General features: G+C 38.0%; 1 protein-coding gene across 1 annotated transcript; it reads left to right on the plus strand.

The window, feature by feature from the left end:
• Positions 1-4,203: 4,203 nt before the first annotated feature.
• Positions 4,204-6,593, plus strand: LOC124796412 (prohibitin-2). Its single transcript, XM_047260589.1, has 2 exons — positions 4,204-4,327; positions 5,363-6,593. Exon 2 carries the CDS (start codon positions 5,438-5,440, stop codon positions 6,326-6,328), a length of 891 nt encoding a protein of 296 aa, XP_047116545.1. The 5' UTR covers positions 4,204-4,327; positions 5,363-5,437; the 3' UTR covers positions 6,329-6,593.
• The last annotated feature ends 20,113 nt before the right edge of the window (positions 6,594-26,706 follow it).

Consider the following 26,706-nt stretch of genomic DNA (forward strand, 5'->3'; position numbering starts at 1 on the left):
CTACTATACACCGATAAGAGGTGCAAACCTCCTCGACATGAGCGCATCTGGAGAAATCTTGTGCACTTGGAGGATCCCATGAGTAAGACTGGTGTAGAGCAGTGTTCACTGAACAGCACTTATGGACTCGGCTCACTCTGTTCCTTCATAAGACGTGGAATGTAGTGGTCTACTTCTGGTCAGCTGCAAATTAAAACAGAAACAGTTTTGCAGGGAGTGTTGGACAAACACAATGTGGGGAGATCTTTCAGTCATTATCTTTATCCTCTGCTCTGTGACTTCCTTCTGTATAGGGAAAGTAATTACACTTTATGACCGAAGTGCTAAAAACCTAACTCCATCGGTACAGGATGCTGTCTGGTATATATATATATATATATATATATATATATATATATATATATATATATATATATATATATATGATAATTAACCATGAATGGATGTACTGCACATTTTCAAATCTAGTATATGGTACTTGCAAAGTAATGAAGGGGTGGTTTGCGATAAACTAGATTGATTGGCCCCTGGACCCCATGTTGAACACACTGTATGGAGCTAGTGTCTAGTGCTTGATCAATGGCAACTGAAATTGTTTAAACAAACAATATACCACACTGTACACGGAATGGTCTTATGTCCATCCTATCCAGCAGCTGAGCACAGACTGAGTCCTTTTCCCACCAATTTCCAGATGGTGGGGGGAGGGGTTGCGAGGATGGGGAGAGGGAGAGGGGAGGGGGATAGGCGTGGAGCTGGGTTAGTCAAGGTAGCCCAAGTGACCTATTTTCCCGTCAGTGCAATGTTGCCATATATATGGCCACCATTTTTGACCCGCCATCTTGAATAAATTTGGCAAAACTGCAGAGTGGTTGGTGCCCTGTTGCCCAAATATTCGTATGTGTTATCCAGTTGTCAGAAATGTCTACTGTTTGTCAGTAATTGGAAACCTACAGAGTTCTACAAATACTCTTACTTTCAATGCTTTCATTCCATAAACATTAATTACATTGTCCCAATTATTTTCAAGTTTATTATACATATTCTCCCTCTAGGCTCTGCTTCTAAAATTCTAGCATCATTGTGCGAATGTTACCAGCATTTGTTGACTCATCTTCAATATATACCATCTAAGATAAAAACAATGATGCACCATTAACGAATTCTACTATTGGGACGAAAATTGGTAGATGTGATTGACACTTACAGACCAATTATTGCAATTTCAGAAAAACTGGATGATTTATTCCACAGGAAGAGCTTCACAAATTGAACAAGTCAATAACGCCTTTGTCCAGCTCTGGCTCTTATGTAAGCAATTATTCGGCTTGGCATTGGTTGATAGAGTTGTTGGCTGTCCTGAGGGATATCATGGCAAGCTCTGTCCAACAGGCGCATTAGATCATCAAAATTCTGAGCTGGTTGGAGGGTTCTACCCATATGCTCCAAATGTTCTCAGCTGGGGAGAGATCAGGCGACCTTGTTTGTGAAGGTAGGTTTGGTAAGCATGAAGACAAGCAATACAAACTCTCGCCATGTGCAGGCAGGCATTACTGTGCTGAAATGTGAGCCCAGGATGGATTGCCACAGAGGGCAACAAAATGGGGCGTAGAATATCTTCGACATGACACTGTGTCGTAAGCATGCAATGGAGACAACCAAAGGGATCCTGCTATGAACTGAAATGGCATCCTGGACCATCACTCCTGTTTGACAGGCCATATGGTGGGCGACAGCCAGGTTGATTTATACCACCACTGTACAAGGTGTCTCCAGACAAGTTATCAGTGGTCAGCAGAGCACATTCCAAATCGGGATTCATCACTGAAGACAGTTCTACTCCAGTCAACGGGATACTATGCCGAAAACATGTCTGGAGACGGCCAGGGCATCGGTGGTATACCAACCTGACTGTTGCCCACCATACAGCCTGACAACCAGGAGAGATGGTCTGGGGTGCCATTTCAGTTCGTGGCAGGACCCAATTGGTTGTCATCCCTGGCACCCTTACAGCATGGCGATATGTCGACGATATTCTATGTCTCTTTTTTTTTTTTTTTTTTTTTTTTTTGACGTTCTTGGTTTGTCACCATGGGCTTAAATGTCAGTAAGATCATGCCCATCCACAAAGGCTGACAGTTTCTGCTGATTGTCTTCGTGCTTGTGAAACCCTACTTTGGCGAACTCTCCCCAATTCAGAGTGTTTGGAGTATTATGGGCAGGGCTCTCCAACCAGCTCGGGATTTTGACAATCTTATGTGTCAGTTAGACAGAATTTGGCATTATATCCCTCAGGACGACATGCAACAACTTTATCAATCAATGCCAAGCCTAATAATCGAACTCAGGCCCCTTTGGTAAGCAATCTGCTGTGTTGACAGCTGCTACAGCCAACACTTTTGTGTTTTGATGCCTCAAATTTTTTGAAAGGGCAAGAAAAATTTTAGCACCCTTAAAATTTTGCTCACTTATCCTCAAGCCATTTAGTAAATTTTCATGTGTCAATCTTACTTTCTTATTATACCATTCCTTCATCCATCAACACTTCCTCTTTGATGAACTTGAAGCCCTAAGAGCCAGATAACAGTTGGTTTCCATATCCACCATATTTTTACATCCAAGATTTGACACTTGTTTTGCACAATATCGATATTCTGTCTGGAGCCAACCATCAATACAAAATTTGTCGAGAATATATAAACAATATATTTCATGTGTATGCGTTTCTGTGCGCCAAGTATACTGCACAGAGTGTAGTAGATCTCTGGCTGTAATGCACTAATTTTGTGTAATCACAAATAATAAAATATAGCTTCCCTTATTCCAATAATTTGATGTTCAGAAACTCTTATTTCGCTGCACTAGTTGCGATGGTTTATAAGCCCATATCCAATGCCCCAGTTCTAGCAATATTGCACAATATTATTGCGCAATATTACTGATGGTCTAGAGGCCATTTTACGCTAGATTCAGACACATGACTAATGTGGCATCACTGGTTTTAGCATTCTGTAGTGGTACCATAAGCTATCTTTAACACAGGGTGCCACAAATTCCATTCAGTTGCAGAGCTTTCAATATGGTGTCAACTGAAATCATATGGATAGGGATTAATGTTGTTGTGCACGTTATTGTATTAGAGCTGTGACAAGAGTTAAATACAAGGAAGAAGAAACTGAGATGTTGTGTATGAAAATAGATTTCGCACAGGGATAAACCAGGCTACAGACCCATTTATAAAAGATATACCACTCGAAGAAGAAGATGCTGTCTACTATGGCAAAGCAACCAACAGCTCTTCCAAGATTTTAGAGTCTTGTTGTGTTCGCTGAATAACTAGTTTTTTATAGTGCTTGGTCTCACAAACCATGAGGTCGGTAGAACTCTCTTTTTGGTTACATATTAAGTTTATTCATTTATTCATCAAAAAATCTGTCAAGATTGAGGGATGTGTGTGCGCGCGCACACACACACATGCTGATACAAAAAATGTAACAGTAGTATTAGATTGTTGCTAATGTACCTCTGGAGGTTGCAAAAGTATACCTGCCGACAATTGTTTTGACTTTCTTCAGTAATGAAATTAAAACACACTTAAATCAACAGTAGTACACCAACAATTACTCCATGACAACCGGGATAAAATGCTCTTGGTTCGAAATGTAGCCACCAAAGAGCTGTGGTGGAAGGAGGGTGGTTTAAAGAAGTACAACCAAAATCAAGCTTTTGTGAAATGAAAAAAGTTGCGTGACTTAAGCTACGCCACACCAAACTGGGAGTTCACACATGCTGCAGCATTGTAACCTCAGGATGCCACTAGCTGTGGCGAAACCTTTGTTGTTTGTTTGTGTGTGTGTGTGTGTGTGTGTGTTGCGAACTTTACGTAAAATAATAGATAGAGTCGAGACACTGTTCATATCTTAAATTTGCGTTTTTCGTGGGTTTCTTTTTTTTTGTAGCCGTACGAAAAAAAAATCAACTTATTGCATAGCAGCGCGTGGAAATAATAATTGACGCTTTGATGGCCTCTGTAGGAGTCGAAGTGCCAAGTAAAACATTCAGTGCGTTTCGGATTCGCAGTTTTTTCTCCTAAATACGGAATTTCATAAATCAACTTCTGGAACACTCTCCGTCTGGAGACTCAAAATCATGAACATACATCTTTGATGCAAAATACCGAGAGTTTATGTACAGTTCTTCGACCATAGATATTGGTCGAAGGTACAGTTTGCTGTATTATGTAACACCTTTGGATGTCCGCCTTAGGCCCGGTGTTGGTTGTGAGATTTGTAGGGTTTGGGGAATAGCGGATGTTCTGAAAGTGCCTGTGAGTAATCTATGAACGTTATTTCAACTACACGAGATTTAGAAGTGTGATCGTCCGTTTTTATTTGATAGCTTTTTTTGTGTGTGACGCAGCTGTCGCTTAATGTGCGTAAGCGATCTAGCGCTCTCTGTTCGATACTGTGTGGTGCCTCTTATTAAGACTGTGAATAGAGGTTACGTATGTTTTGATATTGCACATTAGCAGTTCTTAGTTGTTCAGTGATAGTCGACTGCGCTTAAAATATTACACTCATTTCCAATCACTTGTCACTGCGAAAGAAAAGTACTAGTCGTGATAGACGCTATGAAATGGACTCAGACTCGAGCTTATCTTTAGGCATGCATTGCAACTTGAACCCATCAGGTAGACTAGGTTTCATTTATTCTGATGGGACACTTATTGGTTTTCGTGGGAAGACTTCATTTTTGTAGTTCTAGACTTACTGCCCATTTCATCACCTTTTACGGTATTGGAGGCTCAACGCAATTCACTTACAAATCATATGGGCCGTCGTTGTCATAGATTTCATCTGTATTCGTACAGCGCCATTTCTTTATTTTGGGGGTTCTTTGGGATACTTTGTGCATTGCGTCACTGAGAGTAAAAAAAAAATACATTTAATTGTATCAATATGCACTCCACCGTTTATCACGGCAGACTGGTTTCCAATCACCTTTATGTTGGTTCAGTACGCTGTGAAAATTAGTGCCGTACCCCACGAAAGTCTTGTAGGGTTGTTAAATTGATTCTGTATCATATTTGACGTTTTTAATAAAATTTTCCTGATTTGGCCCAATGCATAGTAACATTGGATTAACAAAATATAAAACACAGTGGAGTAAGATTTGAAAATAGGCTTTATAAATGGACTTTACTGCAAGGTGTCTTGTCTGTCTGTCTTGTCTCTGTGTGTGTGTGTGTGTGTGTGTGTGTGTGTGTGTGTGTAAGAAAATTTGATATTGTCTAATGATTGCAACAAACAGTGTATGTATTGCTTAAGCATCTTCTATGGTTATGGAACCTTTCTTGTTTCAGGTACTGGTTGTTTTAACTTCTAAGAGAGATTTCTGGTTCAGCAGCTCAGGACTGACATAGAATTCAGCTGTAATAATGGCACAGAGTAAGCTAAGTGATTTGGCTGGTCGCTTTGGAAAGGGTCCCAAAGGTGTTGGAACAGGACTGAAGATCCTAGCTGTAGCTGGTGCAGCTGCATATGGTGTGTCTCAGTCCCTCTATACAGTCGAAGGTGGTCACAGGGCCATAATATTCAGCAGAATTGGTGGTGTTCAAAAGGATATTTATGCAGAAGGCCTGCACTTTAGAATCCCATGGTTCCAGTACCCTATAATTTACGACATACGATCACGACCACGTAAAATTTCTTCTCCAACAGGAAGCAAGGATTTGCAGATGGTTAATATTTCTTTGCGTGTGCTGTCCAGGCCAGATGCAAAAAATCTGCCCATAATGTACAGGCAACTGGGCCTAGATTATGATGAGAAAGTTCTGCCATCTATTTGCAATGAGGTTCTAAAGAGTGTTGTTGCTAAGTTCAATGCCTCACAACTAATCACCCAGAGGCAACAGGTGTCTCTTCTTGTTCGAAGGGAGCTCACAGAAAGAGCGCAAGATTTCAATATCATTCTGGATGATGTTTCAATTACAGAACTGAGTTTTGGAAAGGAATATACGGCAGCTGTAGAGGCAAAGCAAGTAGCTCAACAAGAAGCCCAGCGTGCTGCATTTGTTGTGGAGAGAGCAAAACAAGAGCGACAGCAGAAGATTGTTCAAGCAGAGGGTGAAGCGGAAGCTGCCAAAATGTTGGGACAGGCTGTAGCAAAGAACCCGGGATACTTGAAGTTACGAAAAATTCGAGCTGCACAGAGCATATCTAGAACTATTGCCAATTCTCAAAATAAAGTCTTTCTCAGTGGAAACAGCTTAATGTTGAATATTAGTGATCCAACATTTGATGATCTTAGTAATAAGCTAAAACACTGAAAAGCAGTTGGTTGTAATGCTTAACAAGAGCCAGTGGTAGACACACAAATTATGTATTTCTCTTAAGGGGAAAATGTCACCAGTCGCAATTGTAATACTGTTTGGTGATAACTGCCAATGATTATTTCAGGTGTCAGATTGTGAATAACAATTTACAGTTATGTATAGCACTATAATGACTGAGAACTCAAGTGGATTATTAATTGCAGAAATATTCTTTTGCGATATTTTATATGACCATAATAAATATTGCTTTTGTTTAAAAGTGGTTTTTCTTCCTATGATTAAATAAATGAGTACATTTAAGTGATATACTCAAGTTGGGCACAGCTTCCGTGTTGCTTACAGAAATATGTTGAATAAATAATCCCAAGATTTAAAGAAATTCAACATTAACTGATAGTGTTTCACACTGTGTGGTCTTGTTTGTGTTTTAGGTTCACAATGTACTGTATTCAGCAGTTTTTTACATGTTGAACAGATGACAGTTGTATATATTCAAGTCAGGTGAACACTTATGGTTTAACTGTTAAGACTCTTGCCTTGAGTCTTCATCTTTTGTGGAAGACAGCCATGCCATCAGATTTGATTAAATTTGTCAAGTATGGAAGTTAAATTAAGACAGGAAACAAATTGATGATTAGACCATGTTTATTTCTATCAAGTGAAGAGTAAAAATTTGTAATGTAGAATTTGTGTAGTTGTGCGCCAAGTAGGAGAGATACATTAATACCAAGTAAGACTGGTGGCTTTTTTGTAAATGTGTAAGACATAGCACTTACAATCCATGCAGTGTTGTATATGTGCTGTAATGGATAAGTGAGCTCCAGTATAGGCTAAAAGTTACCCCAATTATATGAATGATTTACTCAGAGGTTAAGTGAAGTAAACTTTTTCCCTTGTGATTGCTGGAAAATTTGTGGCTTCACAATTTACCCTCGAGTGGGTACACCTGTGTATAAAGTGCACCAGTTACAAAAACATTTTGTACCACTCCGTTCTTCTACAGGTAAGAGTTCTTACATATTCCTTCATTACTGCTTCAGCTAACAGTGATAAGTTCTGTTGTCATACATCCAAGTGAGCAGTAGTAATGTAATATAAACAGCAAGCTAAGTGAGAAAAAATCTGCAATCCATGCAAGAAAATGACTTGGATTCTGATAGCAGTACAATCCCACACAAAAATGTAAGAGATAACTAGTAATCAAATAAGCGGTTAGTAGGGATCTGATGCAAATATACTGTTTAATCATTCTCATGGTCATTAGTGTGTGGTAACACTTGTACCAGCGAGAGTGATATAACAAAAGTTTGCCTTATTTAAATAAACAGTGATTCAGCTCATCTAATGTAAGTTTATTTTATCATTGTTCAATTTAACTAAGATTAAACAGTGAGTTTGCCCATGTGCGTTTACCATGGTAACATAGGCAGCTATTCTTTACATGTGTACAAAGTTCGCCGGCCGAAGTGGCTGTGAGGTTAAAGGCGCTGCAGTCTGGAACCGCTACGGTTGCAGGTTCGAATCCTGCCTCGGGCATGGATATTTGTGATGTCCTTAGGTTAGTTAGGTTTAACTAGTTCTAAGTTCTAGGGGACTAATGACCTCAGCAGTTGAGTCCCATAGTGCTCATAGCCAATTTGAGCCATTTGTACAAAGTTCACTGCACGCATGCTGGTGCTATTAAAATTGACTTGTCTGCTCGAGCCTTAATTTTTTGTGGTAATTCCAAACATTCTCAGCATCTTCATTCCTTATAAAATTGTCTAATCTTTGAGTATACCAATAAGGCAAGTGTGAATGCTCCAGTTCCAGTTTTAATGTGCATTTCATGTGTTAAATGGTGTAAGGTGCCAGCAGCAGATATTGCATAATCTTTAATGTTGTTGTAGTGTGTATGTTTATTGTTAAAGACCAAACAATGGAAAATCCAGGATGGAATGTAACAATACGAGAAAAGGAAAGTTGCTACTCACCGTATAGCGGAGATGCTGAAATGTAGTTTCTGCTCTCTGAGATTGCAGATGTGTGTGCAAGTTGTGCATTTGTGTGTGTGTGTGTGTGTGTGTGTGTGTGTGTGTGTGTACACTGCCGACAAAGGTCTTACTGGCTGAAAGCTATGATTATGTGAATCTTTTTATTGTGCCTATCGCTGCTCACCATCTCCGTTATATGGTGAGTAGCAACTTTCCTTCTCTTGTGTTGTTATTGTTAAAGACCTTGTCATGTAAGTATTTAAAGTGCTAAGGACCAGTTCAAGGTTGGTTTGGCTTTCTTTTAGGGGTGTTTAAGTTATGACTGAGTCAGGGCCATTGAATAATACACCTCTGTTATCATCAGTAGTACAACTGTCAGAACAGTTTTGAAAGATGGGCAGTAGAGTTGAGAAAGCTTAATTCCATAATGAAACGGGGGGAGGAGGGAGGGGGGGATATTGGACAACCCTCTGAGACTTTTAGATACAGCTCTTTACATTGAACACAATTGAGTTTGTAAATTATCAATCAAAGAAAGTTACAGGAGGGTACTACTTGCTACAAAAATCATTTAATGGCAATATAAATGCAGAAAATAAGTGTGAAGAAAAAGTAACCAGCAGAGTGTTGTATCCCACAACAGAGCTAGAAGTCAGGAAGACAATTCAAAAATGGAAATAAGTACACTGGTCTCCATACTGTCTGAAGCCGTGCATTAACAGCAAACTCAACTAACGGAACTGAGTCAGTGCAGATTAGTAATGTACATACAAGTTGTGCACCTACTAAGAAAGGTAATGTGGAAAATGCAGGCCTGTGTACCAAATATTCACAAAAATAACACCATCATGAAAGATGGACTAAGTTTACTGATAAAATAGCACTGTTTGACTTCTGATGTAGCAGAAGTAAAGTATCGGTCATAACGGAATTCATAAAAGTGGTTCATGAAGCTGTTAGACACTTTTGTAAACCTGTCATAGGCTTTTGACACTGATCTATGAAGCTAGTAAACAAACTAGAAACAGGGAACCTACACTATGGCTTAACTGTGTTCAAATGTCCACGAATGAGTATACTGTTACATCATATGTGTAACATTGAAATAGTCTTTGTCGTAAACTTAACAATTAATGGGTTCATATTTAAAAAATGAAGAGTTGACAGCTAATATTTACTTAATTTTTCCAAAGATGATAGTTACCTATATCTGTAAATGCAGATTTCTTTTTACAGTACATTATTACTTGTCATGCAGCTTTACTGTGAACACAACTACTTTTCAACCTTTGAGATGATTTGCAGAATGAGAGCTCATGAGGTATGTTTTTAATTTACTTCTTAACTGGTTGATTCCCAATTTCTTGCTTTGAGAGTTTTCTGAGCAACTTTACATTGGAGTCAATAACTCCACACTGAACAGGAGACAACTGAAGAATAACTGTACCAATAAGGAATAAATGTTGTGATAAGTGAGTATAACAAACCTTTGTGAGAAGGGCTTTTATCTACTTTAGGTGCACTGCCCTAGAAGATCATTCCACAAGACAATAGGAAATGAAAGTAAGTAAACATGTTAGTTTTGATGTCAACACCATGGAAGATACTTCTAAGAGCAGACATGTTGAATTGATCTTCCTGATTGGTTTATCTATATGTTGACTTGTTAATGTGGCACAAAGAATTTCTACACACGGTGTTTCATTTAGCATTTGACAATTTGTCTGCTTCTAATGCTAGTAGATCCAAGAAGAATTCTATGATTCATATAGGCCTGACTTTTTCATGGAAAATACCAGCAGGATAGTGTTCCTGCTTTAGTACTATTGGATATCTGTTACTACCACAATATATATTTATGCCTCATAAAGTCCTCATACTGATAGAAGCCAGATGAAGTAGTAGTTTAAATATTATATGGCAAAATGAGAAAAAAACTGCTTCTGCAGCATTCCTAAGCAGCACTAACCCTTCCCAGCTCCTTCCATTTAAAGATTAATTGTGCATTGGGGAGCTCTGTCACCAAGGTCTACATTCAGGTTTGGCAGAGCAGAGCTTCCCAAGCTGGAAACTGGTCACATTATGAATCCTCTTAATTGTCAACTATATGTATGCTCTAGCAATGAATGATTCTGGTTTGATAGTATTCTATGCATTAGTGTGGATGTTGACTTGACCATCTGGGTCATGAATATGGTAGAAGCTTCAGCTTGGGTGTGTTGGTTGCTGATGAGAAGAATGGCTATTGCAGGGAAAAACCTTTAACATGTAATCTCTCGGGCACGTGATGCTGTCTAGTTATACTGTGGTGCTTCATGTATGAGAGACCTTACCTGAGAATGCATATGTTGCTACTCAAAGGAACACAGTGGAAACTAAGGAGAATAACTCTCAGTGGTGAGGGTGAAGCACTGGTAAACACTAATGCACTACCAATAAAGAGATAATCGACTTCCACGTAAGCCATGCTAAGAATTACTGGTAGTCCTAACAATACATGAGATGTGTCCTAAAATTTTGTTTTGTTTACGAATAGAAATGAAATATTTCTCAAATACGTTCCCTGTTTTACACTCTGAAATACGTTAAAGGCTTGCTCTCTCAGAGAATCTAGAATGGAATCTGCTCTCAAGAGAATCTAGAATGGACGACTGTTAGTAGAAACAGATTACCTGCCCCTCAAATAGACTGCTAGATGATTGTGTGTGTCCACAGAAATTTGTACAAGTGGGGGGCAATGATTCTAAAATTAACATTGCTGATACAACTAATCTGGCAAATCTGAAGATGTATGATGCTCCAAGAAGTAAATTTGATAAGTACACTAAACTAACTATAACTTAAATGATTCATCATTATTCTCTGTCTGTTTTTTAATGTAAACTATTTTAATACTGATACGTAAATGTGAGCATATTCCCTTAGTATACACAAAGGACATTCTTGTGTCATTGAGATTGATAGATGCCATCTTTCGTGAGTTAATTGTCTTATTATTGAATACAATGTAATATCCTCAGAATTAAAAGCTAGAACATACGAAATATACTTCTATTCCTGTGTTAATAATAAGTTGAAAATCAGAAAGAGTCAGAACAGTAGGGAAAAAAGGCCCTGGTTCATTGCTAACAGCTTTCAGATGATACTTCTGTAGCACATCTATCCTAACAACATAGTTGATTCGGATATTGTCTAAAAAGTCAGCAGTAAAATTTAATTGTTCTCATCAACTTTATAACTTGTATGCCTTAGCAACACTGTTCCACATTTTAAAATGTAATTGATATAGCTGGTTATCAGTGTTAGTGAGAAATTCATGCAGCTTCCACATTGAAAGTTTTAAAGGTATTAACTCTCAGGGACCTGGTCATTGTTAAGTTCTTAACACCTGGACCATTGGCAGGTCTTGTAACATATCATTTTTTATGGCATGTGTTTGATGCTGCTCAAACTACAGCTGTTTCATTTACTGGTGTGCATTATCAGTTATATGTTGGTATAGGTGACAGATACTTTGAAGGAAAGACCCTTGCCCTGCCTTTATGCAAAGGATGCTGAGCATGTTTCCATCAAGAAGCATGTTTTCATGATAGAATATTTGTTTGAAATGATGTCAACACAAGCACAACTGTACAGTACAATTATTTGACCAGTTTTTTGAGCACATTGTTGGTCACAGAAGCAGCCCTTTTGTGATCTAAGTGAATAAGCTCATGGCAATTTTTCTATGGGAAATTTAAATGTTCTGTAACAAAATTTGAGTAAATTTCCACCTCAGGTTTTAATGCTGATATTGATGATTTTAAATCAGACGGAATATGGAAGATCTTTACTCCTACTGTTATTTTTAAATAAGTGCTGCACACTGTTTCAAATCAGCATAGTGAGTTAATAACTGTTTACACTCAAAGGTCTAAAGTAGCAGACGCTATTGGATGTTCACTCATTTTTCCTAATAGTGCATCTGTATTCACCTCCTAGCCTAAATCATAGTTTATGAGACAAGGTTGTATGTGATCCTGAGGACAAAGAATCATGAAAGTAATGGATATGCCATCTTAGCTGAGTGCCTTTTAGGTTTCTACACAAAATTACTCGTCAGAGAAAATGACTCAGGATGTTCAGGACAGGCTTCTTAATTTACAATAACAATGGAAGTAAGTTTCATTTTACAGGATATCAGAACACACAAAGTGTGAAGAGTGGGAAAGCTGACTCATTAGCCACACACATTAATGAATTATTACTGCAGTAATACATACAACCCCCGGTATGCAGTTTATTTATCAGGAGAGTTGTGTGTCGGTGGAAATTGGAAATTTGTAGTAAGGTCTTAAGGGACTGCGTGTCAGTGGGAAACAGACTGTGTAGAGGTACGAAACAGCAAATTTAGAATCATAACATTGGCAGTCTTGGACTTCTATGTTAGGTGACAATGTTTGCTGTTTGTTGCAATTTCTAAAATCCTGTGCATCATTTGAACTTTTTCCTAAACTGTTAAGGAGTAGATTTCAATGTGTTATAGGAAGGTTGGTTTAGCTATTTTATGTTTGCGATCAGCCATCTGACATGTATAATTTTTTTATGCATTAAGTTCTTTTAAAATCAATTTGCAACAATTCTTTCTACTTTAAATATATTTTACAGAAATATTTACCACACACATACCAATCCGTGTATGCAAGGATGCCAAAGACCAAGTTGTTTAGTTCCCAGGAACAAAATGCCAACAAGTCAATGTTCTATTCTAGGCTGCTTTCTCAGAAATATACGAAAAGATGCAGAACAGAAAAACTGTTTTTCATTTAGCTATTTAATTTGATTTTTTATTCAGGCCTATAGACCTATAGAAAACATGTACAAGTAGAGTATTTGTAGTAGAGGACAAGTCAAGTCAAAGAATACAGTATTACATGAACATTTTAGATATATTTATTTTTTATTTATTTATTTATTTATTGTTCCGTGGGACCACATTTAGGAGAAGTCTCCATGGTCATGGAACGAGTCAATACATGAAATTATAACACGATTGTAGAAACAGATAAAATGAAACAAGTCGTTAGTTTAAATAAAGAAAATCAAGAATGTAACACTGGAATTTGCTTAATTTTTTATCTCTTCCAGGAGCTCCTCGACAGAATAGAAGGAGTGAGCCATGAGGAAACTCTTCAGTTTAGACTTAAAAGTGTTTGGGCTACTGCTAAGATTTTTGAGTTCTTGTGGTAGCTTATTGAAAATGGATGCAGCAGAATACTGCACTCCTTTCTGCACAAGAGTCAAGGAAGTGCATTCCACATGCAGATTTGATTTCTGCCTAGTATTAACTGAGTGAAAGCTGCTAACTCTTGGGAATAAGCTAATATTGCTAACAACAAACGACATTAAAGAAAATACATACTGTGAGGGCAATGTCAAAATTCCCAGACTATTGAATAGGGGTCGACAAGAGGTTTTCGAACTTACACCATACATAGCTCGAACAGCCCGTTTTTGAGCCAAAAATACCCTTTTTGAATCAGAAGAATTACCCCAAAAAATAATACCATATGACATAAGCGTATGAAAATATGCGAAGTATACTACTTTTCGTGTTGAAATGTCACTTATTTCAGATACTGTTCTAATGGTAAATAAAGCGGCATTTAGTTTCTGAACAAGATCCTGAACATGGGCTTTCCACAACAGCTTACTATCTATCCGTACGCCTAGGAACTTGAACTGTTCCGTCTCGCTTATAACATGCCCATTCTGTCTGATTAAAATGTCAGTTCTTGTTGAATTGTGGGTTAGAAACTGTAAAAACTGAGTCTTACTGTGATTTAGCATCAAATTATTTTCCACAAGCCACGAACTTACTTCATGAACTACATTATTTGATAATGTTTCAATATTACACACAAGATCCTTCACTACCAAGGTGGTGTCATCAGCAAACAGAAATATTTTTGAATCACCTGTAATACTAGAAGGCATATCATTTACATAAATAAGGAACAGCAGTGGCCCCAGCACCGACCCTTGGGGAACGCCCCATTTAACAGTGCCCCATTGGGACTGAACATCATTACCACTCTCAATATTGCGGAGGATTACCTTCTGCTTTCTGTTCTTAAAGTAGGAGGCGAACCAATTGTAAGCTACTCCCCTTACACCATAATGTTCCAACTTCTGCAGTAATATTTTGTGGTCAACACAGTCAAAAGCCTTCGTTAAATCAAAGAAAACACCTAACGTTCTCAACCTTTTATTTAATCCGTCCAAAACCTCACAGAGAAAAGAGAATATAGCATTTTCAGTTGTTAAGCCATTTCTAAAACCAAACTGTACATTTGACAGCAAATTATGTGAATTTAAATGCTGCAGTAACCTTGTATATACAAGCCTCTCGATAACTTTAGCAAACACCGATGGCATAGAAATAGGTCTATAATTGTCAACATTATCCCTGTCTCCCTTTTTATAAAGTGGCTTCACTACCGAGTACTTTAATCGGTCAGGAAACCGACCACTGCTAAAGGAAAAGTTACAGATATGGCTAAGTACTGAGCTAATATACGTGGAACAATACTTCAGTATTCTGCTAGATACCCCGTCATATCCATTAGAGTTCTTGGTCTTTAGTGATTTAATTATTAATTCAATCTCCCTCTTGTCAGTATCATGGAGGAGCATTTCAGGTAACAGTCTCGGAACACTTTTTTCTAAGAGCGCTATATGATTCCCTGTTGGGACTAGGTTTCTATTTAGTTCACCTGCTATATTCAGAAAGTGATTATTAAGTACTGTACATATATGCGACTTATCAGCAACACGGACATCCCCACTACGCACTGATTCTATATCCTCGACCTGTCTCTGCAGACCAGCCACTTCCTTTACGACTGACCATATGGTTTTAATTTTATCCTGAGACTTAGCTATTCTATCTGCATACCACATACTTTTTGCCTTCCTAATAACTTTTTTAAGCACCTTACAATACTGTTTGTAATGGGCTGCTGCATTTAGATTTTGACTGTTTCTAACGTTTTGATATAATTGGCACTTTGTTCTACAAGATATTCTTATCCCTTTAGTCAGCCACCCAGGCTGCCTGTTTGTGCTAGTACCCTGTTTTAAACGTTCTAACGGAAAGCAACTTTCAAAGAGCACGAGAAAAGTCTTGAGGAAAGCATTATATTTATCGTCTACTGTATCAGCACTATAAACATCTTGCCAATCTTGTTCCTTGATAAGGTTTACAAAAGTCTGTACAGCAACTGGATCAGCTTTCCTAAAAAGTTGGTAACTATATTTAACATGTGTTGAAGCACAAAAATCTTTTAGACTTAAAATTTGTGCATCATGATCTGAAAGGCCATTCACTTTTTTGCTAACAGAATGCCCTTCTAATAATGACGAATGAACAAAAATATTGTCTATGGTTGTTCTACTGTTCCCTTGCACTCTCGTTGGAAAGAATACGGTTTGCATAAGATTATATGAATTAAGGAGGTCTACCAGCATCCTTTTCCTTGCACAATCACTTATACAATTAATATTGAAGTCACCACATATAACTAACTTTTTGTATTTCCTATAAAGTGAACCAAGAACCTCCTCTAGCTTTAGCAAAAATGTTGTGAAATCGGAGTCTGGGGATCTATAAATAACAACAGTAAGAAGTTTAGCTCCACTAAATTTAACCACACCTGCACAACATTCAAACACCTTTTCAGTGCAGTACTTTGAAATATCAATTGACTCAAATGGGATACCGTTTTTCACATACATGGCTACTCCCCCACACCGCAAAGAGCTCCTAGAAAAGCTGCCAGCCAACCTGTACCCTGGTAAAGGAAGCCTCTGAATTATCTCCTTATTTAAGAAGTGTTCAGATATACCAATAATTTCAGAGTCAACATCTATAAGCAGTTCACTAACTTTATCTCGAATACCTTGTATATTTTGATGAAATATACTAATTCCCTCATTAATCGGATACCCAAGCTTTGTAGAAAGTGGTTTCTTTGTTAGAGAGACTTCCCTTAAGCAGGAATACCTATCAGCTGACTTCAATCTAAAAAAGGTACAGCTCTAACACCCACAACTACCGGAATTTTCCCATGAGTGATCCCACCACCCCCACCTATGCTGTCACCTATAAGTTTTGCCAACCTCCCCTTCCCATACCTGTTGAGGTGCAGGCCATGTCTAGTGAAACCCGTCCTACTGATAGACTCCACCGACACCACTGAAATGTGACTCATGCCTTCTGTCATCAGCGCACCCCCAAGTCTCATGTTATTACGCCTGACGGCTATATTAAGATGAGGCCGATCGTGACGCTGAAACAGTTCCACGAAATGCACATTCGTGTTGCCAGTCTGAGTGGCTATCTTTTCCAGGTCACCATCTATGTCATACTTCCCATCCCTATCAATACTATTACCAGCCCCACCCACAATCACTACCTGATCCTCTTTAGTAAAATCCCTACATAACCCCCCTATGTTAAAAGTCACCTGAGCCAATCCTGCATTAGGCTTCACAATGCTGGTGACCTGGTACTCACTCCCCAAAACTTCCTGCAACTGCTGGCCTACACCTCTACCATGAGAACTACCTAACAGCAGAACCTTCTTCTTTCTCTTAGACTTTGCAACTGTCCTAGCCACCGTAACTGCTGAGGTCTGCTGCATACTTCCTACATCTACAGCTACTAGAGATTCCTCTCCACTAGACTCTGACAGTTGGTCATATCTATTACAAACACCAATAGTAAAACTATCTGAAAATCTCCTCCTAGCAGATCTCTTGCCAACAGCCAGCTCCCATTCCCCAACCCCCTTCTCCCTCCTCATCCTATCTAGCTCCTCCTGTGCGTTTTTCAACTGCACCTGAAGGGCACAGATCTTACGCTCCTGCTCCTCTATCAACTTACTCTTGCTACATAACCTGCAGTTCCAGGAGAGGATCTCACCAGAATGCCCACTGGCTTCCCCACTGCATTCCCCCCAGTGAAAATACTTCGAACAAGTCTCACACCGCAATCCAATATCAGTCAGTTTCATATAACATAACAGCCTGTAGTTTACTGGCATAATTTACTGTGAATACTTCAAATGGATAATAAATGAAAGTCACTTTTTACCTTAGTGAAATCTGTTAATAAACTTACATTTTATCTTCATAAATTTAAAAAAGACATTTTTATTTTCATGTTATATGTTACTTCGTATCACCATACATACAGCAGAGTACGAGTTAGTCAGGAAATAAGGCCTCGACTGATTTCGATGACAGTACAAAGCAGGTCCTATCATGTCAACTCAAGATTTACTATTTTAACAATCTTACAAATTTTGTAATCTTGAGTTTATACTTGAAACTACAGTTACCAGCAGTGCATCCAGTGTTTACCAGAATAAATTGAAAACATTTGATTGTTTATTATTAATACATATGTTTGTTTGCTTTAATGCCACAAGGACTATTGAATTTTGTTGTAAATGATTTTAGTGTGTCACCATTTCTGCCCATTTACTGTCAGGAAACTGTGTATGAGTCATTGCTTTTATTTATTTTTTGTTGAACAATGCTCCTAACTGGATTTGGAGTATTTTATTACATTGTACTACTCTGTATATATTTAGTATTTGGATGTTTGCTTTTAAAGTCCTGTGTCATATTTTAACATTCATGGCATGGAGTACACGTTTTAAGTAATGAGTAATGCAATACGGTGGCTTAAAGCACTTCAACCCTTCATCCGTGAAGATGGTCCAAGACTGAAACCAGTAGGACTTGGGTTTAAAATAAAAACATCTGATGATTCAAATATGCATTTTATACACTATTACACAGCACCAGAATGACATTTTCTCTGCAGTGGAGTGTGTGCTGATTTGAAACTTCCTGGCAGATTAAAACTGTGTGCCGGACCAAGACTGGAACTCAGGACCTTTGTCTTCTGCGGGCAAGTGCTCTACCATCTGAGCTACCCAAGCACAACTCACAACCTGTCCTCACAACTCTACTTCTGCCAGTACCTTGTCTCCAAACTTCACAGAAACTCTTCTTCAAACCTCGCAGAACTAGCACTCCTGGAAGATAGGATATTGCGAGGCAGCCTGGGGGATGTTTCCAGAATGATATTTTTACTCTGCAGCAGAATGCACACTGATATGAGACTTCCTGGCAGAATAAAACTGTGTGCTGGACTGAGACTCAAACTCAGGACCTTTGCCTTTGACTAAGCCTTGTCTTTGCAGTATCCTTTCTTCCAGGAGTGCTAGTTCTGCAAGGTTCGCAGAAGAGATTCTGTGAAGTTCGGAAGGTAGGAGATGAGGTACTGGCAGAATTGAAGCTGTGAGGATGGGTCGTGAGTCATGTTTGAGTAGCTCAGATGGTAGAGCACTTGCCCACGAAAGGCAAAGGTCTGAAGTTAGAGTCTCAGTCTGGCACACAATTTTAATCTGCCAGGAAGTTTCATATATTACATTGTGGACTGATTTTATACATTTAATTTCTTGCTACTACAGACCAGAAGAGTTTGAAATATTGTTGATAATATAGTTACACCATGTTCTTTGAAGCAGATAAAGGCCTTGCCATCTAGTACAAGGTACCTGAACACGTTATCTGCTATGATGCCAATGGAAGACACAGCACGGCATCACAAGAAACTATGACTGTCAGTGGTCGCATGCTCCACTTGGTTTAAGAGAGTATGGTGACCATAAGATCCAACTGTCTGAAGTGCAGTGTGGTGCAAAGTTATATCTTTACCTCTCTGATGTCTTTTGTGTTTGTAATGTCTCTTTCAAAGGGTATTTTCTGAATAAATTGTGATTATATGTTATCATACACATTTCATCATTCGCAGTTTGGATAATAGTGCAGAAGGAATCATACATTGGTGCCTTTAAACTATTTTTTGCAGAAAATTTATAACAGGAGTCAGCATTTTTGTCATTATAGATAATGGATACTCCTCTAATGACACCTGCTACTGCCTTAAACAGTGACAACCCTTCACTCTCTACTCGTCACTGCAAATCCAACCACAAATGTGAAATCTTGTTCTCACTCTAATTCAGTAAGAATAATGTTTTTTCTTTGTTGAGTACTGCTGATGTGCAATTCCTGCTGTTGTGGTCAATCAACTGTGTGTTGTGGTTTCTTCAAGTGGAAGCAATTTCTCACAAACACCTAGTGGATATTGATTTTGACAGTTTTCTGTTAGTATTGGCACAGTTAGACAATGATCACATAGAAAACATTGAGGATGTGCTGCATGAACAGTCATAAACCCAGTTGAAAAATGCATTGATCGAACATTTTTCGTTGTGTCAGCACAAAAATTTAATAAACTTGCTTTCACCTCAAACTCGTGTGCAACTGAAACCTTGAGAAGTTTTAAGGGAAATACACTTATTTGCACATGAAGATCTAACATAATCTCCATTATGCGTCATGTGCCTTAACAAACTCCCTACAAATTACACTCCATGCTGATGGGAGATACTAATCTGGCTTTGGCAGAACTTGCAAAGAAGGCTGATACAATGGCTAGCTACTTAGAAGAGAATTTCCATGATGAAGTTCCTTCGTTTTCCAGGTGCAGCCGCGGGCTGCACATATCGAGTATTGATGCTACCGGTCCTGAAACATGCATGCCAACCACAGTCAATGTTACAGACACCAGTTTGTGCAACTTCTCATGCAGATCTACATCTGCTAGCAAATCTCATGTGTATAGAGGACTGAACTCTTAACTGTGATGCAAATACTGCACAAAATAAGATTACTTGGTTTTGGTTCCACACAAAGTTTGGATGCAAAGTTAGTAAATGTGCAGTGCCATGCAATTTTCGTAATGAAAACTTTAATAACAGAAACATTCATTGTTTGCAGTGCTCTAATGCTACAGTAGTAGCATTCAGACAATCCAGTAGGACAGAAATACAAGATGCAATTTTTTGTCCAATTTGGGTTCTGAGATAAGTGTTTTTCCATGGCATCTGTATTGAGCCGATGTTGGCTACTTATACTTTGACAGTGGCAGGCAATACGCACATCAATTCATATGTGAGCCTGAGATCTCTCTAGACTTATGGCCTAATTTTTTTTACCTACTTGGAGGTTTGTCAGCACTGATGTCAGCAACTCTGTCTTAGGAGCTGATTTTCTGAAATTTCTCAAAGTGATTCCAGAGCTAGTGAATGGCTGTTGTTCAGTACTAAGATTGACAACTTTTTACCTGTCACAGTGACTGCACTAGTTTGCAATGAGTGCGTGAGGCCCATCATAGTCCACACAAATATTTGTGTGGCTCATATTTCGGATTCACAAGACCTATACTTCAAAAAATGTGAACCACATCCGTGTGTGGCATGCAAGAAGCTACCTGATTCTTCTGCTACAGTATCCATGACAGGTGAACTATGTGCCATTTCCAGTGATGCTATTTGCATATAGTTGTTGAATGACTCCTCTGCACTGACAGACCCACTCAGAGCGAAACAATGACACTACCACACTACGCATCATCAATCAAAACCTTGCCCATGCAGCCTGTTGTGTGTCACGTACATTGCCTGCTTCCAGAGAAATTTTATATCAGTACAGAGGGTGATGAATAACATGTTATCTGTAGGCATCATGTTCGTCTTAGGCAGCAACTGGGCCTCTCAATCCATGGAGTGAAAAAGGAAGGTGATACATGGAAATTGTGTGTTGGCTAAATAGCACTGAATGCTTGCACAATGGCAGAACCCATCCAGTACCTGACATTGCTGAACTTTAACTACGCTATCAGTGGAGTATCTGTTTCCAGTGTCCTCAATTGTGCAAAAGCATTCTCACAGATTCTGATGGCCAAGGAGGACATGAACAGAGGCTATTGTAACACCATTCAGACTGTTTTTATTAGAGTTTTGTGCCATATGGTTTACACAACACCTCTTAGATGTGGCAGAGATTTATGGATAGTGTGTTATGTGATCACCAATTTATTTTTTGCTATCTTGATGATATATTGGTCTTTCCTAAATCCTTGCAAGAATGTTTACAACTTTTGCACCAACTCTTCCAACAGCTTAAACGTGTTGGAACCCTAATTAATGCAGGGAAGTGTGTGTTTGCAGAAACAGAGATTTCTTTCCTGGGATACAAGTTCTCTGCTGGACTGGCACCACTGCATGATAAGATTTTAGCTGTTCAAAGTACACCACATCCTACCACATACAAAGGGCTTAGGCATTTTATGGGCACAGTAAATTTTTACCGCCATCATTTACCGTACACAGCAGATAAGCAGCAGCATCTTGATCTGCTTATCTCCAGTAAAAACATGGCAACAGAAAATTCTTGTGGTCTGCGGAATCATCCAAAACATTTGAAGACATGAAGATAGCATTGGAAAATGCAACACTGCTCACACATCCAAACCCAGCCCCCTTATCAGACTTTTCATCAACACCAGCCAGGTAGCACTGCATAGTAAAAACTATGCAGACCTTGGCAGTCACTAGCATTATTTCCTAGGTATCTTACAGAGGCACAAACTAAATGGAGCACTATACATATGGAGCTGCTCACTTTGTACTAGACTTTCAATTCAGTTTCTAACATTTATGCTTTAAATGCTTTTGTCCTGATTACCTGCATTAGTATGAGGGTTGCAGCTTGTTTGGAGTGAAGGTAATTAAACACTTGTGATGTTTGGATAGACACGAGTTTCAGGGGGGAGGGAAGAGAAGTTGTCCAGAATACAATTGCAAGTTTCCTACAGTAAATGTAACATACTAAAAGACGTAACTGCAGGAACACCTACACTTCTGTGTAAAATGAAAGCAAGCATAACTCATCAGTCCATTTATTTGTCAACATTTGAAGTAGTTGATGTGTAAAACCATTTTATCGAGGATCCAAGTAACATTTTAGTAATGTAACAAACCTATTTTAACTATAAATTTGTTATTTTTAATATGAATCTGAGTATAATTGGAGGATATTCTTGTAATTGTGCTCACAAAGCACACAGTGCTGTTGTGTAACAACAAACGACCAGTACCAATGTAGATCTGATGCAAATATATTTTGAGTCTAAGTCACTCCGTATCTCATGTTACTTGTGTACACTTACGGATCAAAGGATCACAAAATAAGAGAAGGGGGTAGAATCAAAGCTATGGTTATAGAAACTGGATACAGTGGATTCTTTCTCTATGTTATCCTTTGTTAAAACCACCACAAAATAACTGAAGTAAATAGTTTTTTTATCAAGTATACCAACAGTGGAGGGATTAGCCAAAAAGAAAAATACAGATGCAATTAAATCTTTTGGCCAATTTTTATTTCAATAATGAAAGACTGCTGTACCTTGTAGCAGGCGTACTGTACTAATTATTATGCCAGGGTGTTTGCGCAGTTGTTTGGAAGCACTCAGCAAATTCATTTAGAATATCTTTCATTTCATTGTTAACATTTGTTGGGGGAGGGCAGTTAAGTTCATTTTTTAAATAAGCTGGTTTTTCAGAAGACTGTCCTATCACTGCATCTGCCCTTGACACCCTCATTCAGCAAAAAGTTCTCAGTATCCACTAAGGCTTTTGTCACTATGTCTTTGTGCTATTTAGCAGGCTTAGTATGACGGAAGTAGCATGTTTCGAATCAAGGTACTGAATCACATGTGATGGATGTTGGATCAGTTTCAGGAAGGGAGAGAGGGTCAGCTTAAAAAGACAATGATACCTTTACAGTGGAAAATGGTTGCAATAGATGAGAGATGCACCTGCAAAACCGACTACACAAATGAATGCTAAAATAGAAGCAAGCAAGATTGCTCCTATGTAAACGTCCATTTATTTATAACAATCTTTAACACTCTTTGAATTGCAAAAACGTAATGGCAAGTAACGTATGTTATCTATAATACATCCTGATGAACATTTATAATAATTGTAGTTTCCATTTTTGAATGTGAATCAAACCAGTGTTTCAGTATACTCCTGTCACACATTACAGTACGCCCACATATAGTGTTGTTTACATTGGAGGATTGTAAAATTTTTTCTGTGGGCAGGTTGTGCAATCTTCAGTTAGCAGTTGGTTAAGCTCTATTCCCAGAATAGCGCAAGAAATGCGTTATATGAGCCCAAAATATTCCCTAACCACAGAATAAACTCCGGATGACTTAACTGTTAATTTTTGATCAGTTAGCAAGCTTAAGCAGAAAAAGTTTTCAAGGTGGCAGGAATAGTGATAGATGCAGTTGCAGACAGCAGTGATGAGATTGTTCTAACTGTTCATGAGAACAAGGAAGTAGAAAAAAGTGAGACGGCATCGATTCCGAATTTATATCCAGATTTTGGTTATCAAAGGAAGCTGTACTTTGTCTTTTCAATCTTATATGTGAGAAACTGGAGCATATAAGAGGCAGGTGAGACTATTTCTCCGTTTTCTAAAATAATAATGTTTATTTGTAGTAGCATGCACTTTATTTCAGTACTTTGTGAATTCCGTCATGTTAGTTATGTAAATCAGGCACATTAAAATGATGGTTTATGCCAAAATAGTTTTATTTATCTGGCACGTGTTACAGTACCTGCAGTAGTGGAAAGGACTGTTCCATTTTATTTAGCAGTGCCTTAATAGACTTAACCAAATCAAAGAATCACATCAGTTATGGTTATTATTTGTATTAACAGCTTTTTCTAAACATTGATTTCTTCATGTAGCAAAACATTTTGATAAAACAGTAGTGTTCCATTTTCATTCAGCCACATTATTTCAGAAGCAGAAAATATTGTTCCACTCTGTTTTCTCTTAGGAATGGCCCTTTTTGTAAACACCACAGCAGCATCATAACAACTTTTGCCTTTTAGTGAAAATATTAGGATTACAGGCCTATTAATGCTTCAGAGCAACAATATTGTCTCCCAAATACCATTATTCACTGAAGCCTGTGAACTATCTGTGCTTACTAAAGCCAAGTTTAACACAGCAAGAGTAACAGGAAAGTTAGTGTTTAAAGAAATGATGATACCTCCTCAGGTACAGAACATAATAGTTGAGTTTAACAATTATCAGTATTACCCACATAAGCCCATCCATATTTATAATAATAAGTATGTACATTACAGGAGCAGAACTGGAATCTAGTCAATGAATCCACATAGCTGTAGCACTTGGGAGGAGTGCCTGGAATGTTATGTTTTTATCTTTCTTTGCATATAAAGTTATTTTCAGTGTCCTCCTCTATTTCAGATTGTAGCTAGCTGAATATGACTTAAACCAGAATATCTTATGTCTCACTTCTGTGAGTACCACTTTCCTGAAATTGACAGCTTATTATGAATGAGTAATGTGACAAAAAGTTTGATAGTACACTATTAATGTCCACTCATGCAGCTACATCTATAGCAGAGAATACTGTTCACGCTTATCTCCCACTGGGATAGCTTTCTATTTTTTAGTGAAAGCTTCAGAGCAAAAAAATTATACATCACATAGAATTATTCATATAAATATATAAATTATTTGTGCTTACTCAAGCAGTTCAACACTGTAAAATTAACAGGAAAGTCAGTCTTCTTAAGAAAGCTACATGGCATGCCTGTTGTGATTCTTGGTTATTAACATTATCCACATAACCACACCCATATTTATCACACAGTAATTGTTATCCGTGTGTCATAAAAACATAGGTACTTGTCGTTCAGCTAACAGGAAATCTTTAGTTATTGACTCTACATAATCAAAACAGTGGAAGGAGTGGCTATCAAGTTGTTTTTAAATTTCTCTCGAGCTGTCAAACAAACTGTATGTCATTCTTTCTCTTTCTTTCAGAAATAACTCTGTCCCACCTATCAGGCAGCTACTACTGACACAAATATTTTGCCTCTGGTGATTTTTTCTGTCCATTGAACACTTCATTGGCATTGGCCAGGGGATAGCCAGCAGGATTATTGAAAGGATGTATACGACACTGGACAACATATACAAGAGACAGTTTTGTTAATTATTTCAGTTCTCTGATGTAGTTAAGCACATGTATTTGAAATAATATACTTTTATTCTGAAATCATTTGTTTAATGTGTATTTTCTGATACTAACTTTGAACTTAACACTTTTTTTAACAAACACATACATCAGTTGTAGCTGCTCTGTTGATCTGTGTGAGATAGTTTATGAGTGGAAACTGTTGTACAATTTTTTTCCCCATACTCTATTCGGAAATCTAGAGCAATCTCTCACTGGTCAAACAAAAAATGCGCGACCCTTTAACTAATTTTAAAATAGATCGCTATAATGTTGTACATGCAAGTATCCTACAAACTTAGTTAAATGTTTGGCACTTATATTTCCATTAAATGACATTGCAGAAGTTCTTGTATTTTTCCTACTACACTCTTGAACTTCTCTACAGCATCTACCAGCCTCAAAATATCCTCAGACGAACAATTTTGTGTTCTGAAGCATTTATCACTCACATTAGACACACTGTTTCTGCAGAAGACTAAAGTAAATATGAAATCACGTACGTGAAAAAACCCATTGTGCTCTTAAGTTGTTGCCAACTTAACTGAATGGGAACACTATTCTGGGAATAACTACTCCAGGAATAAAATGGTGTCATACAATCCGCATTCAAGTTAGCCCATGGTTAGCTATCCCTGGTTAACCCTAGACTGTATAATTACACCTCTATGAGTCAGTCCATCTCAGGTGACTTGCTTACAAATCTGAATTAATGGAATAGAATAAAATTATAGAAGTGATAGGGGTACCACTGATTCATTTTCAATTTTGTCATTTGTTACAAACTATCACAAAACTATATCAACAGCAGAAAAAAGTTACAAAGACACCAAAAGGTCAAGGATCACAAGAATAACAAAACAGAATTAACCATTTTGACCAATTTTTATTTGGTTAAGGAAATGTCAGGGCACAAACAACATATGGTAAGTCCACATTTGTTGTAACACAAAAGTTAACTATTGTGGCCCATTTTTATTTGGGTAATGAAATTATACAGAACAAATAGTTACATTGACAGTGGCTGCAATTGTTTTGCCATGGTAATTTTCTAATAGTTAACTAGTGCTCAGCAAATTCATTTCTGCTTCAAGTCCAGTCTTCCTTGGGATATTTCTTAACATTAATAGTGATGTCCAGTCATTATCCATCTGACACCATGACCCTCTATAGCATGAGGGTTGCCCAGAAACTAATGCACCACATTTTTTTCCCTTCAACAATTCTTTATTGAACATAATGAGAATTACACACACGAAAGAATGGTGTTTGATCTACACACCCTATTTTTCCATGTAATCTCCATCCTGTTCTATGGCTTCCAGCGCGAAACAAGAGCGCGTATGCCGTGTTGGTACCAATCCTTG

This window comes from Schistocerca piceifrons, chromosome 4 (genome assembly GCF_021461385.2).
Source record: "Schistocerca piceifrons isolate TAMUIC-IGC-003096 chromosome 4, iqSchPice1.1, whole genome shotgun sequence".
Classification (NCBI taxonomy): domain Eukaryota; kingdom Metazoa; phylum Arthropoda; class Insecta; order Orthoptera; family Acrididae; genus Schistocerca; species Schistocerca piceifrons.

What these genes read in the sequence shown, in the direction of transcription:
- LOC124796412 (XM_047260589.1), top strand. Translation starts at nt 5,438, where the DNA reads ATGGCACAGAGTAAGCTAAGTGATTTGGCTGGTCGCTTTGGAAAGGGT.